Source organism: Lynx rufus, unplaced genomic scaffold, assembly GCF_022079265.1.
Source record: "Lynx rufus isolate CCGP_SWC_20201006 ecotype Redwood Valley unplaced genomic scaffold, mLynRuf1.p SCAF_4, whole genome shotgun sequence".
In the NCBI taxonomy this organism is placed as follows: Eukaryota; Metazoa; Chordata; class Mammalia; order Carnivora; family Felidae; genus Lynx; species Lynx rufus.
The window spans coordinates 91,926,498-91,940,498 of NW_025814856.1; the positions used below are offsets into that span (position 1 = coordinate 91,926,498).

A 14,001-nucleotide genomic window follows, 5' to 3' on the forward strand; every position below is an offset into this window, starting at 1 on the left:
TTCTCAAAATTCTCCAAGAGCTCATCTCACTCACAGTAAAATTCAGAGTCCTCCTGTGAGATCCTGTCTGATCAAGTTCTCAGTCACAGATCTGACCTTTCCTCTCTAGCTTTCCTCCTCTTTCACTCTACTGCAGCCACCCTTGCCTTCTTGTACCTGTAGTACAGCAAGCAGGCTCCCTCCTCCTGGCATTTGTGGTTGTGATTTCCTCTGCCTCCTACTCTTCCTTGAAATAACATGCAGGGATCACTCCGTTAGTCCGTACAGGTATTTGCTTAAAATTTGCTCTGGTCGGGGAGGCCTTCTCTGATGGTCTAAAATAGCCCTTGTGCCTCCTTCACACACACCTGCTGCATTTTTTTTTTTTTTTTTTTTTTTTTTTTGTTTAGAACACTCATAACCATCCAGTGGGTATCCATGTTTATTTGTATGTTCTCTTTCTTCCCTTCCTAGGATATAAGCCCAGAAGAACAGGGGTTTTGATTTGTCTGTTGTTGTATCTCCAGCCCTGTAACAATGCCTTCTAAATAAGTAGAATACACTTAACGTTTTCACAGTGACTTTGCTGGTGAACAAAATTATATGGTCGTGGGGTAGGAAAGAGCCTGATATTTATAAGGAACAGAAAGAAACAGCATGACTATTAATTAGCAATGAAGTTGCTTTGGGTGGGGGTAGAAGTTGAAGAGGTCCTCCATTTGGAGGACAGTGTTCTCAAGTCTGGGTACACATGAGGATCACCTAGAGAGCTTTAAAAACATTGCTTCTGGAGACAGAGTCTTGGTTTGGGTGGTCAGTTGATACAGGGCCTTGTAATACAAGAAGTCAGAATTTTCTCCTAAGTATAATAGTAGGCATTTTACCAGATGGTGTAAAGGTCATGGCTGTGTTCATCATCACCATTTGGAGCCTCTTTGTGTTGTGATTTTTGTATAGTACTTAATCATTTTTTATTTGTGCTTCACAGGTTTAATGTGGCCAGTACAGCCTGGAAATCCTGCCCAGAAACTGATGCAGAAAAGCTGGTTCAGCTGGTTTTTCATTCTTTCCAAGATATGATGCAGCTGATGAACACTGCTCGTCTTTAGAGACTAGTCATTTATTAAGCATTTACAAAAATATTAAACTGGGTGTGGAGAGTGGGTTGTTGATGTGAGATAGAAAGGAATATTGATTTTTCTCACCTAGAAGATAAAAATAGGATTTTTAAGCTTCCTGTGATGCAGTAGCAATGCAAATTGATACAATGAAATATAGCATCATGCGAAAGTTGAAGATGAGCCTCAACAATGCAAGTCTACAATTTTTAATAATGCAAGTCTTACTCTTAACTTACAAATATTTTTGTTGGTACCTGTGTAGGTTATAAATCCTCTGACCATCATTGTAGAGTCTGTCTTCCAAGCACTTTAACGTTTTCTAGTTGCCAAAGGATATAAAGTACATGATTAAATGCTAACTCCCCATGAAATCATTGCCTTCCACATTCAGCACAGGGATACAAGCCTGCTTTGTTTGATGGGAAAGACCACTACAATTTACTGGTCATTTAAAAGTAGAATTTCTGTTGGATATAAGAATTAGAGGGAGGTTTATACTCTGTGATGCATATAGACAAAAAAACCTATCAAATTTCATTATAACTAGTTTGTGAATATAAAATAAAAGCACATATTTAGAGTTGGTGACTTTAAAAAGATTGAATGTTGAATCAGATTCTCAGGATTTTACAGGTTTTTTTTCCCTGCTGTTCAAAATAGAAAATAAAGCTGTCAATCCTACAGCTTCTTGTATGGTGTTTGGATAACTAATCGATTCCTGTTTGACCTTCTACTTTCTGATATAACTTAGGTGCTGCTGTGTACAACACCACCGAAAACTAACGGTCTTAAATCAATTATTTCACACGATGGTGTCAGTTGACTGTGCCCAGTTGGGTAGTTCTTCTGATCTTGCTGTAGTTTAATGTGGCTGCATTCACTAGGGTGCTGGACTGAGGCTGTAAAGCCCCCACTCCCTGGGGACTTGGTACCTGGGACACTCTCCACATGGTCTCTGATCATTCAGTATTCTAGCCTTGACTTCTGTACTTGGCATTGGGAGTGTTCCCAGAGAGAAAGGTAGAATTTGCAAGACCTCTTGAGGCCTAGGCTCTGAAGTCACGTGATGTCACTTGTTTTAACCAATAAAATGCCAAATAAGTTGCAATAGCAGTGTAGATTCAAGGGGGGGGGGGGGAGTGTCATTTCTTGATAGAAGAAACAGCATTTTTTTTTTTTAGTTTTTTAAATGTTTTTATTTTTGAAGGAGAGAGAGAGAGCATGAGTGGGGGAGGAACAAAGCAGGCTCCAGGCTCTGAGCTGTCAGCACAGAGCCCGATGCGGGGCTTGAACCCACAGACCGTGAGATCATGACCTGCCCTGAAGTCAGAAGCTCATCCGAGCCACCCAGGTGGCCCCTGTTTCTTTGTGAAAAGTTGAGTGGGCTTCTTTAGCAATGGATACATCCTTAACAGTTCATATTTCCTCCTATTCTGTACTTTGGCCCTTTTTCCTCATTAGTACAATTTTATAGACTACATTGCCATGGGATTTAGAATCATTTGGTTCGCTGTTGTTAAATAATGTCTAAAGACTTGGGTATTTTAGAAACTATTCACCTCCTGCAGAGAAACCTCTTCTGTCCTACTTTAACACGTTTCCCTAACCTGCCTGATGTAAAAATCATCTGTAATGCTTTTTACAAAGAGCTTTCTGGGTCTCAACCGGACTGGTAGTAGTAAAATTTTCAGAGGCTTTTGAGTCACCTTGGGTAATGAACCCCTTGCCCTATTCTTCTCTTGGTTAATCTGAAATTTAGTCCACTACCCACATGGTTCCATGTGAAAAAAATCTTTGGTAAGATCTGGTTTGTTACAGATAGAGGAAAGGAGCTGGGGCAGTTTATTTACCTAAAGAGCCTGTGACAGAGGTGAGAATGGATAGTGCCTCAGTAAATTATAAACAAATGGGAAATTAAGGAAAAACCTTTTAGTATGGTTACAAAGGTTGCCTAGATTTCTTTTCCCTATCTCAACATATTCTGGGCAAATTAGGATTAGTGATAAAAAGTAATAGAGAACCTAGCATTTTATTGTTGTTTCCAATGTTTCAAATTACCCTTGAGATAACTGCAATTTTTATGGAGTTAAAATTTTAATTAACGTTCAATTTTTTATTTTACAGGAACAGATGTGTGCCTGTGAAGTTAGCTTGTGTAAGAATCTCATTTTCTCTTGGACTTTGATGATAAAGTTGGGAATCCATTCTTTTGGAAAAAACAAACCTCAGGTCCCCAAAAGGATAGTTTAGAAACTCACCAAGGTAGACAGTAGGCAGTGGAACAATGAATGTCTTTTTCCTTTTTCTTTGGAAAATTTTCCAGTCTATCCTGTCATCTACCCAGCTATTCAGGACAGTAAGACGTTTCCCTGTGTCTGTGCTGTTAGCTCTATAGCTTTATTTTATTTGAACTTGTCTTTTCTCTGTATGTTTCTGATAACAGCTAGGCTGCCATTTTTATACCTCAAGACAGGTGTCACTTGTAACTCCTGAATTTACAATGCTATAGTATCAGCAGCAAATCAGATGTTCTAAAACTTATGGAATGAGATACATCTGAATTATATGATTATTTGTAAAAAAACGATTTCTAGTTTAAATCAGAGAAAGCTATAATTTGAATTTATTTTTAAGATGTAACAAGAGTTCATAAGTTCTGTGTCCCAGCCTGGACACTGACCATGGAAAAGTAGATGCCTTTCTGAGCCAGCAGCTGTTGATGTGTGCCATGCTCCTTGACCTTGCCATTCTGAAACACCACTATTAGGTCTGCGTTCTGGATGGTGGACAGGCGGTGAGCGATCACGATGCAGGTGCGGCCTTCTCTGGCTTTGTCCAGGGCTTCTTGCACAATCTAATGATCAATCAGAACAGAAACCTTAAACTTTCACCATCACAGAAGAATATTTTACTTTTTATATTCTCATCTCTGAATCTTTGAGTCTTTGGTTTTAATGCATGTAAATTTACATAAATGGCATTTAAAAAGTATTTTCTTTTTAATTATAATAAAAACCGATTCTCACTAAATCACAGGTATCTAAGTTTTCTGTCCAGTTCTCTTACTTACTAGTTCCCTTTTGTTATTTCTAGTTTTTCATTATCTTATTAGTCCCCCTTTATTTCTATTTTATTGTGCTAAAAATGTGATGTATGCTGCTTTTTTCTTTTGAATATTTTTGGTTTAGGAAATAAGATAATTTTACAAAATTTGGGAAAAATTTGTTTACTTTTTCTCGTAGTTGATAGCACACAAAAACTATTATGCAAATTAAATGGAACATCAGGGCAGAGGCCACACCTTTTCACTTTCAGTATCCAGAGCTGATGTAGCTTCGTCCAACAGTAGGATTTGAGGTTGTCTGATAAGGGCTCGGGCAATAGCAATCCTCTGTTTTTGACCTCCTGAGAGCTGAGTTCCCTTATCTCCCACTCTTGTTTCATATTTCTGCAAGTTAACCATTAGTAAAGTTAATCAAGTCCTAACCCCCCAAAATGATTCATGGTATACTGAATAAACTTGTACTTTGCAACATTTGACAGTTCTGCTTAACAGGAAAAAAATATTTGGAAACAGAAGTTTACATAACAGCTACTTGGTGATCCATTTAATTTTCCCCCCACTTAATCACCATCAAACTAGAAGAAAGTTCTTTAGTTCTCACTAGTGTTCTGCAACAGAAATTTGAGCAATAAATTCTTGAGTTCTTACCATTCTCATAATGCCAATTGATCTGATGTCTTTGCAGTCTTTAAAGGTTAAATATAAATATTTGAGTTTTAACTTTAAGGTTAAATATTCATATGGAACCTAGTGTATTCTCTTTTCAACTCATTCATTCACTTAAATATTTATGGAATACCTGTTATACCAACAACTGTGAGAACTATAAAAATGGAGGCAGCTTTTTTTGTTGTTACCCTGAAGGAATTTATAATGTGAAGAGATCAGCCACCTATATAGCACTCTATTTAAGGTCAAATAGGTGCCAAATGAGTAATATATTCAACATGGTATGAAAGATCAGAAGCAGCAAATAGCAACTATGGAGAGAAAGCAGGAGAACAAACAAGAGGTGCATGAAGGAAGTTGGAAAGTTGCATCTTGAGAAAGAACATTCTAGGCTGGGGGGAAAAAAAGCAGAAGGAATAAAGGGCCAAAAAAGTACTGTAGGGCTTAGGCAGTAATGTGAATTTCCTCAAGTCCAATGTCAGTAAAGAGCTGAAGCTTTAGCTTTTCTGCTAATCAAATTCTATATGAGGGTCCATGACTAGGTGTTAAGGGTGAGTAAGGTTAACCAACATGGAGGGTTTGACAGTGTATGACTGTGATTGTTAGTTACAGCAGAAGAGAAAAGGTAAAAATAGTTATTTATTTCAGCTTAATTCAGTGGAACCTGAGATGCTAGCTGAGACACAAGATTAATGATCCCTGCCATCACTTTCGAGTTTCAAATAATCTTTGCAGGACAACTCACCTTTACCAATTACTGGAGAAAATTGTTCCACTGAACTTTTTCTCATTTTTAAATCCATAGTGACTTAAATGCCCTTTGGCTACAGACGCAGTAGCTACAATAAGCTAACAAGGGAGAGATGGGGACCATGCAAATAAGAGAATAATGCCCTCTCCAAATGAATAAATTGAAACATTAAAGAAAAACTTTATCCGAAAATATAAAACTTAAAAAAAATGGAGAAATTCTTCAAGACCTGGGGCTAGGGAAATAGCCCTGTTTGATACCAAGTGCACAATGTGTATAAAGAAAACGTGTTAACTGGACCTTATCAAAATTAAACACTTGGCTCTGCATAGGACCCACCCTGTTAAAGGATGAAAAAATAAGCTATCGATTGGCTCAAAATATTTGCAAACTATGTATTTGACAAAGGACTAATAACTAAAATATGTAAGTATCTGTCAGAACTCAACATTTTTTTCAAATTAGAAAATAAGTAAAAAAAACAAGTTATTTCACCAAAAAGGAAATACAGTCTGTATTTCCAAGTAAGTATGTAAATGTGTAAAAAGATGTTCAACATTTCTCATTAGGAAACCCACCACAATGAGTTATTACTACACATCTATCAGAATTACAACAGCAAATGCTGGCAAAGATGCAGAGAAGCTGTAATTCACACTTGCCGGTAGGAACAAGATGGTACACTCTGGAAAACAGTTCAGCAGTTTGTTAGAAAACTGAACACACAATTACCATATGGTCCAGCAACTGCACTTGTGGGCATGTATCTGAGATATAAAAACTCCAGTTCACGCTAAAACCTGTACAGTAATACTTAGGCTTCAACAGGTGAATGGCTCAACGAGCTGGTATATCCGTACCATGCAATCTTACTCATCCTACTAATCAGGATGGCATGGCACTAAAGAGAGAAAAAGGCATGAACTATAGAGAACAAGAACTTGAGGGGATTATGCTGCGTGGAAAAAGCTCATCTTAATAGTTTATGCATGCTTATATAGCATTCTTAGAGTAGAAAATTAGAGAAATGGAAAACTTAGTGGTTGGCCAAAGGTTGGGTGGAGTGAGGATAAAAGGGAGAAGTGCCTGACTGTAACGGGGCAACATGAGGGATGCTGGGGAGGCGTCTGCACGTGCAGTAACAGTGCAGAGAATTAAACTCAGAAGCAAATGACGACTAAAACTAGAGGATCTAAGATGAGCACGTTCTATCAGTGAATATCCTGGTTGTGATACTGTATTACAGTTTGGCAAGATGGCACTGGAGGCAGCTAGGTAAAGGGTACGTAAAATCTCTGTTCCTTACAACCACATGTCCATGTTTACCTCAAAAATCATTAAAAATATAAGTACCATAAGGGATAAATCAAACAGGACTGCAATCTGAATGCAGCCCACAGCCCCCAGTTTGCAACCTGAGAGACGGTGTTTGCAGCTAATGTCACCTCATTTGCCTCTCACTGCATTTATAAGATCTAGACATGACGACTAATATTCTCATTTGCCAGGAAGGAAACACAGTATGCAGTTCAGTGTGTTGTCCAAGGTCCCAGTGCTACTAAAGAGATAAATTCTCCTCTAAGATTTTGTTGGTGTGTAACTTTGTGTACTGCTTGGAGGATGAAAACCGTTTGCAGTTGACTGATTTCATCCTAAGAAGTGACGCATTAACTTACACGGGGTAAGGTCTCGATGAAAGGATGGATGTTGGCTGCTTTGGCTGCGTTCACAATTTCATCCTGTGACACCACCCGGCTGTTGTCTCCGTAGGCAATATTCTCAGCAATGCTGCAGTCAAACAGGACCGGCTCCTGGGACACAATTCCAAGGTGGGCTCTGAGCCACTGGATGTTAAGTTTCTTTGCCTCTTGACCATCTAGGAGCTGAAAACCAAAGTCCACAAACTATAAGACGGGCTTAAAAAGAAAAAAAAAAAAAACCCAAATCATAAACTAACAGATTTACCATTTGGAGCATTGTTGCATGTGGGCATCATCAGTTTGTGAAGTAACAAGACTCCCAGCCTCTAAGTGCTCACATTGTTGGAGGCCAACAAAATGATTTTTATGGTGACTAGGCCATCCTTTCTTGTATCTCACCAGCAAAATGGTAGCTTATTTGGCCTTGTCTTTCCAAATTCCTCTTCGTCCTTATCTGCCCTCCTCCAGGCCAGTGTTCCTTCTGCCTCTAGAAGTCTGCAATTAGGTGTCCTACTCATATCTGCTGTTCCTGGAATGACTCCAACCTTTCAACTTGACTTTACTCCCCTCTTCTGGGTGGACCAGTTAAAAAAGCTGGTAAGTATGTGGCCCCAGATTCCAAAAGTTGGGTATCTCCTGTCCTACCTCTACCACTCTTTCCCTGAGAACTACCAGCCTTAAATTTCTCCCATTTCTCTTTCTGATGGCACTAAGGACAAGAGTTCAATACTGTGTAAAACAAGTTCAAAGGACATTGTCTTTGGGAATATGGTTTTGGTGGTGGTGATTTTTTTTAAGCAGGAGGCGCAGTGCTTCTAGAGAAGTCTTGTGATATATTAGCTGAGAAAATGCAGTAACCTTCTGGGTGAGGGAATAGAAACAAGTACATTTAGTCTTGACCTCTCCATAAATAAAGATATTCCCACCAGAGTATTAGTACAGCATACCTACACAGTGTAGTCAAGCTATTGTTACCCTATTGTTCCCATCTCCTCATCTAGGGGTGCCAGTTTGAGGTTTATAGAATGTGGTCATCACACCAAATAGGATTATAGGCCTTTATTTGCCCCATTTTTTTCCATTACAAGAATACTGGTTTATCAGCCACTTGAAGTAAAGCCTTAAATCAGGTTACAAACTTAAGAAAGTGTGCTCGGGGCGCCTGGGTGGCGCAGTCGGTTAAGCGTCCGACTTCAGCCAGGTCACCATCTCGCGGTCCGCGAGTTCGAGCCCCGCGTCGGGCTCTGGGCTGATGGCTCAGAGCCTGGAGCCTGTTTCCGATTCTGTGTCTCCCTCTCTCTCTGCCCCTCCCCCGTTCATGCTCTGTCTCTCTCTGTCCCAAAAATAAATAAATGTTGAAAAAAAAAAATTAAAAAAAAAAAAAAAAAGAAAGTGTGCTCACCACTGTTCCGGCCATTGGGTCATAGAACCGCTCAAGGAGCTGGACCACCGTGCTCTTCCCGCAGCCACTGCTGCCCACGAGGGCCAGCGTCTGGCCCTTTTTCACCTCCAGGCTCAGCCCCCGAAGCACTGGGGTATCTGGTCGAGTAGGATAGTTGAACAGGACTTTATTAAATGTCACATTTCCTTCCAACTTATCCTAAAAACAAAACAACACCAAAGTTTAATGTTGCTATTATAATTGGTCTGATAATTATTACAAGTCTTTCATAGCAACTTTAGCAAAGATAAAGTAGAAAGACATAAAATTCATATTCAGTTTAAGTGTTGGCACTGGTTATTACTGAAAGCAAGTTGTTGTTACATAAAATGAAGATAGGAGAATGGGGTAAAAGTTAGAGTCACATTAGAAAGACTTGTTCTCTAAACTCAATTTTTGGTTCATTTAGATAACTATTTAGCTTTCCCAGATGAGGATTCTGAGGCTAGAGCCAAGCCAGTGGCCAAAGGCTCAAAGGCTTGGGCGTTCAGTGCAGTGTCTGAGTGAGGTGTGGACAGCCCTGGCCTCCAACCCTGGCACCTTTTTTTTTTTTTACTTTTTGTGAGAGAGAGAGAGAAGGAGGGGCAGAGAGAGGGGTGGGGACAGAGACTCCCAAGAGGGTTTTACACTGACAGCAAGAGAGCCCAATGTGGGGCTGAAACTCATGAACACTGAGATCATGACCTGAGCTGAAATCAAGAATCAAGACACTTAACTGAGCCACCCAGGGTACCCCCTGGCCACCTCTTTATCTCATTCGTGGGACACGGCCATTTTCTCAGCAGGTGACATCCATGATAAAGTCCCAGAAAAACTAACTCCTCGTTTCTTTCCCCACACTGCTGCTTGTGCATTATAATGTACAGCAGCTCATGTCCTACAACAAACATTCAGATCTAAATTTGAATTAACTTTGGAGACAGTATAGCATTATTACTCTTAAGGTGAATGAAGGAGCCTTCTTACCAATTTAACACTGTCATTACAAAATGTGATTAAAGCCCAATTGCTATTTTTAATTTTTTTTAAAGATTGTATTTTTTAAGTTATCTCTCTACCCAACATGGGGCCTGAACTCACAATCCTGAGATAAAGAGTTGTATGCTGTATGCACTTAGCCAGCCAGGCACCCCAGCACAATTGCTATTTGCATTTACCCATAGAATTACATGCATAGACCTTCATGCAGAAATAACTAACAGTTTTCATGGGAATTACTTAGTTCTTGTATATCTGGAGTATTTTAATTTTTTTAAAAATGTCATTATTATGACTTTTCATTCGATACAGGAGGTTTTAGCTTTTCAAGATTAAAAAAAAATTTTTTTTAAGTAAGCTCTATGCCCAACATGGGGCTTGAACTCACCACCTCAAGATCAAGAGCCGCATGCTCCACTCACTGAGCCCAGGCTCTTCTTTCTTTACTTTCAGTGTACTCTGTTTCAGAATCCTTGAAACCTCTTACGAAATGTTAAACTGTTAAGGATGCAGGCCAAATATTAGCCCTGTAAATATCCCAGAGTAAGCTAAAACAGGCTGATAGAATCATTACAAACGTATCCTGCGGTTATAATCTAGCAGACATCAAGCCTTTCGGAAAAATTAAGCAAGCATTCATCAGGCAACGGAGAACTCACAGGCCTCAGGCCCTCTTTACTGTAGCTGTCAATCAGAGGTTGCCTTTCAAGCAGCATGAATAAGTGGGCTGCAGACAGCTTGGATTTTGCATAGTCCGGAGCAAAGGAGCTAGCGTGTCCTAGGGCTACTGCACCAAACACAATCGCTGTAAAAACCCTAGAAGGAAGGAGAGGAATGAAAACCTTAGTTTCTATAATTAGCTCTGTGATATTTCGAAGTCCAAAGACATACTGCTTACTAGTATTGATTTTCTTTACTCCCTTGGGTACCCCTTCACTGATCCCTGCCTCCCCCCGACCCCACCACAAGACCACTGCACACATTTCCATGAAATTCCACTAACAAAGGACATCTAGAGGAGAAGCAAAAATTGATGTAACTTGCCATGGTTTTTCTTTTTCAGGAAGTGGCTTATAACTGAATCTGACTGTGACCTCAAGTACTTTTAGTGACTAGTTATACCCTTTTTAGACCTGAGGGAACAGAATGAAGTACATACAGAGTGCTGGGGGGGGGGTGGCTGGGGGGGTGGGAGGGTGGCTGGGGGGGGTGGGAGGGTGGCTGAGGGGGGGTTTGGGGGCAGGTGTGATCAGCCTCCAACAAGAAAGGATGTTTCCTATTGAATTGCTGGCCCCGACTTCCAGTTGATAGTTTCTTCTAGGCTCCCAAACAGTATTAATCACTGTAGTTAAAGAAATTTTGTTAGGGAAAATAAGTTCTTTTACTAGAACTAGGTTTTCTCTTACAGTTCAGCTAACTATTGGCACTACCCTCAGAAAAACAACTGCCCTAAAGTTCTATTTTCCAATGATCTTCTCTTTGAAGAATGATAATACATTATAGTATCTTTTAGGAAGGGCTAAAGATTCTGAGATCTGTATCTCCACAAAACTATTTACTTCTGACATCAGAGCTTCCCTAGAAAAAGGGGAGGGGAGGAAAATTTTTATCTAGCAATACTTAAAAAATTTTTTAAAAACTTTCACGTCCCAAACTTCTAAATCTAAGGTATCAAAATATGTTTTAAGTACACCGGGGGGCAGGAATGGTGGGTGTAATAAGGCTTTCCCTTAAATACTGGGTAAGTTTGGTTACCAAAAACTAAATTTTAAAATAGTAATGAACCAGCATGTTGCTGCCTAGCTTTCTGATATAGCCTATAAATTAGCTTTAGCATTGAAGATTAAAAAGTTGTCTTCCAATTATCCAGAATTTAATTTATTAATGGTAGTGATGAAGTTTTGGGGAGATGGTGGGCTGGTCCAGAGCCAACGACCAAGAAAGAATTCTTGAAGATGTCTTTGGTACAAAAAGGTGATTTTAATAAAGCATGGGGACACAACCCATGCAGGGGGAAGAGCTGTATGGTATGGGGTCTTGACAGGTAAATCATTATATACCCTCAGGTTGGGAAGGGGTCAGGGAGAGAGTAAGTCTCTAAGGAATTTTGGAAGCAAGGTTTCCAGGACCTTGAAGGGCTAGCTGTTGCTAGGAAAACGCCATTTTTTACCATTTAATAAAACCCCAGCCATGACACCCTTCAAATGTATACTGGGGAGGGGGGGCATAAGCTTGGAGTATGATTGCCAGCATATATCCTGGGGCAACTGAGATAAAGGAAGTAGAATTACAGGATCCTTGAGGTTGGGATAATAAGCTAAGGTTCTCTTTTGCCCCTAACAAAGTGTCATAATCTAAGCAGCTCAGCTCCTGGAGGGAGGTCACTCTGCCAGTTTCAAGGACTGGTCAATGGGCTGAGGGCCATAAGGGAATTTAATTTTTCATTTGCTTTAGTTTCCCACACTACCATGGCAAGCACTTAAACCCTTTTCCTTTGTTCTTGGGTAGCCAGGAGTGTCCAATGAGTATCACACAGATCCCACCTGGGGACTGGGGTGGGGGTGGGGGGGGGTGCGTTGCTAGCTTGGGCTAGCCTGACTCATATTCCCTCATCAGTAGAAACAAAAAAGCAGGGCCAATTTTCTCAGTGATGCTCTTCTAGAAAATAAAAGTACTCTAAGTTGTAATTCCCAGAGCTGGATATTGCCATTTGTGCCTCTCCAACCACTTTCTGCTCTCCACCTCACCGCCCCCCCCCATCTTGTATCATCTCACTTCCTGCCTGAGAGGCTGACCTTCATGGATGGCATCAAAAGGTTTTTCTTGTCCTCTGGCTTTTGATGGGGTTTGGCCATGAAAGGCAACAGCAGGGGAAGGGAGGGCTGGATGAGTGTGAGGCCAGGGTATTGGCTCTGTCTGGTTAGATTCTGGTGTTGTTGGTGTCCCTCCATCAGGGACCACAGACGCCCCCCTATGCGGTGTTCTGAGATTCTTTCCCCTCCTCTGGCCCTTTAGGCTGAGGCTCTCAGTGGTTGGTTCCTAGCTGCGAACTGCTGGGGTGTTCACAGCTTTCCTGGGTAGTGCTTACCTTAACTCTTCTCACACCTTTATAAACAGACCCTTTAGCAAACTCTTAGTTACCGCTTTGAAGGAGCATCTGTTTCCTACTGGGATCCTGAAAGCTATGAACATTATATATACCTTTTTTCATAGTTATTTTAATTTTGGATGAAAACGCTTTCCTTGTCTTGACCCTGTTCAGAAAAAAGGCTGCTCACTACTACTACTTTAAAATCAACCCATTAGAGCAGAAATACGCCCAGTGATCTTAAAAAGAATGGCTTCCCTTTGGCAAAACAAGAATGCAACCTAATTGAATGTATTTAGCATATTTTGAAAGGAGGAATGCATCCGTTAGGAAGACCACTGGTTAGCCTTGGAAACGGAGAAAAAAGGAGAGGCTACGAGGCAATGCTGGCAAGGTCATCCCAGGCCTAGTCAGGGGAACAAGGCTCTGCCAGATTTCAGTAAGCATTCCCATCCCATTATCAATGCCATCTTTGGTTGCAGATCAACAGCAAGCTATTTAACCCTCTGTTTTGAGTCCATGGTAACCAGCGATTTTCTCATTACAATTTATTTCTGCCTACACTCGCTCTCCTCTTGACTGGAGTTCTGTGTATTACTACAATTCTGGTATATGATCATTTTTAGGAGTTTGGTTCATTTTAGTTCAACTCGGATGTTGAAATTGTACTTGGAGTATTATCAAGATCAGATTTCTGTGGCAGATTCAACTCTCTGACCTCATTTTAGAGCACGTGTTTTTTTTTCTATTCCCAAACTTTACATAGACCTACTAAAACCTTTTTCTAAAACCTTTTTATAGAATTTTTTTTAAATTTTTTTTTTACTTTTTTTCCTTACATTTATTTATTTTTGAGACAGAGAGAGAGCATGAACGGGGGAGGGTCAGAGAGAGAGGGAGACATGGAATCTGAAACAGGCTCCAGGCTCTAAGCTGTCAGCACAGAGCCTGACGCGGGGCTTGAACTCACGGAGTGTCGGGCGCCCAACCGACTGAGCCACCCAGGCACCCCTAGAATAATCTATTTTTAAGTTTACTTACAGAATAACATCTCTGAAGCGCATGTGTCCGTTCACGATGAGATACGCACCAAATCGAAAACAACCGGCGTAGGAAAAATACATAAATGCTTGTGAAATACTAAAAGTAATTCCATAGACGTGTGCCTTCTGCACAGAATTCCTGAAAGGCAAGTTAGTATATTCATAAC

The 14,001-nt window shown here is 40.4% G+C and overlaps 2 protein-coding genes across 4 annotated transcripts in view; one reads left to right on the plus strand and one right to left on the minus strand.

The window, feature by feature from the left end:
• The window catches only part of CROT (carnitine O-octanoyltransferase), a 48,622-nt gene extending 46,839 nt beyond the window's left edge, over positions 1-1,783 (plus strand). For all 3 annotated transcript variants that reach the window (XM_047096643.1, XM_047096642.1, XM_047096644.1), the window contains one exon: positions 968-1,783. In XM_047096643.1, coding sequence (XP_046952599.1) covers positions 968-1,088 — 121 coding nt within the window. In that variant the 3' untranslated portion in view covers positions 1,089-1,783. The remainder of the gene's footprint in view (positions 1-967) is intronic.
• Positions 1,784-3,712: 1,929 nt separating this feature from the next.
• The window catches only part of ABCB4 (ATP binding cassette subfamily B member 4), a 70,817-nt gene continuing 60,528 nt past the window's right edge, over positions 3,713-14,001 (minus strand). Inside the window, exons 22-27 of the mRNA XM_047097194.1 lie at positions 13,833-13,973; positions 10,363-10,519; positions 8,687-8,884; positions 7,261-7,467; positions 4,402-4,548; positions 3,713-3,954 (exon numbers count right to left, since the gene is read on the minus strand). Coding sequence (XP_046953150.1) covers positions 3,748-3,954; positions 4,402-4,548; positions 7,261-7,467; positions 8,687-8,884; positions 10,363-10,519; positions 13,833-13,973 — 1,057 coding nt within the window. The 3' untranslated portion in view covers positions 3,713-3,747. The remainder of the gene's footprint in view (positions 3,955-4,401; positions 4,549-7,260; positions 7,468-8,686; positions 8,885-10,362; positions 10,520-13,832; positions 13,974-14,001) is intronic.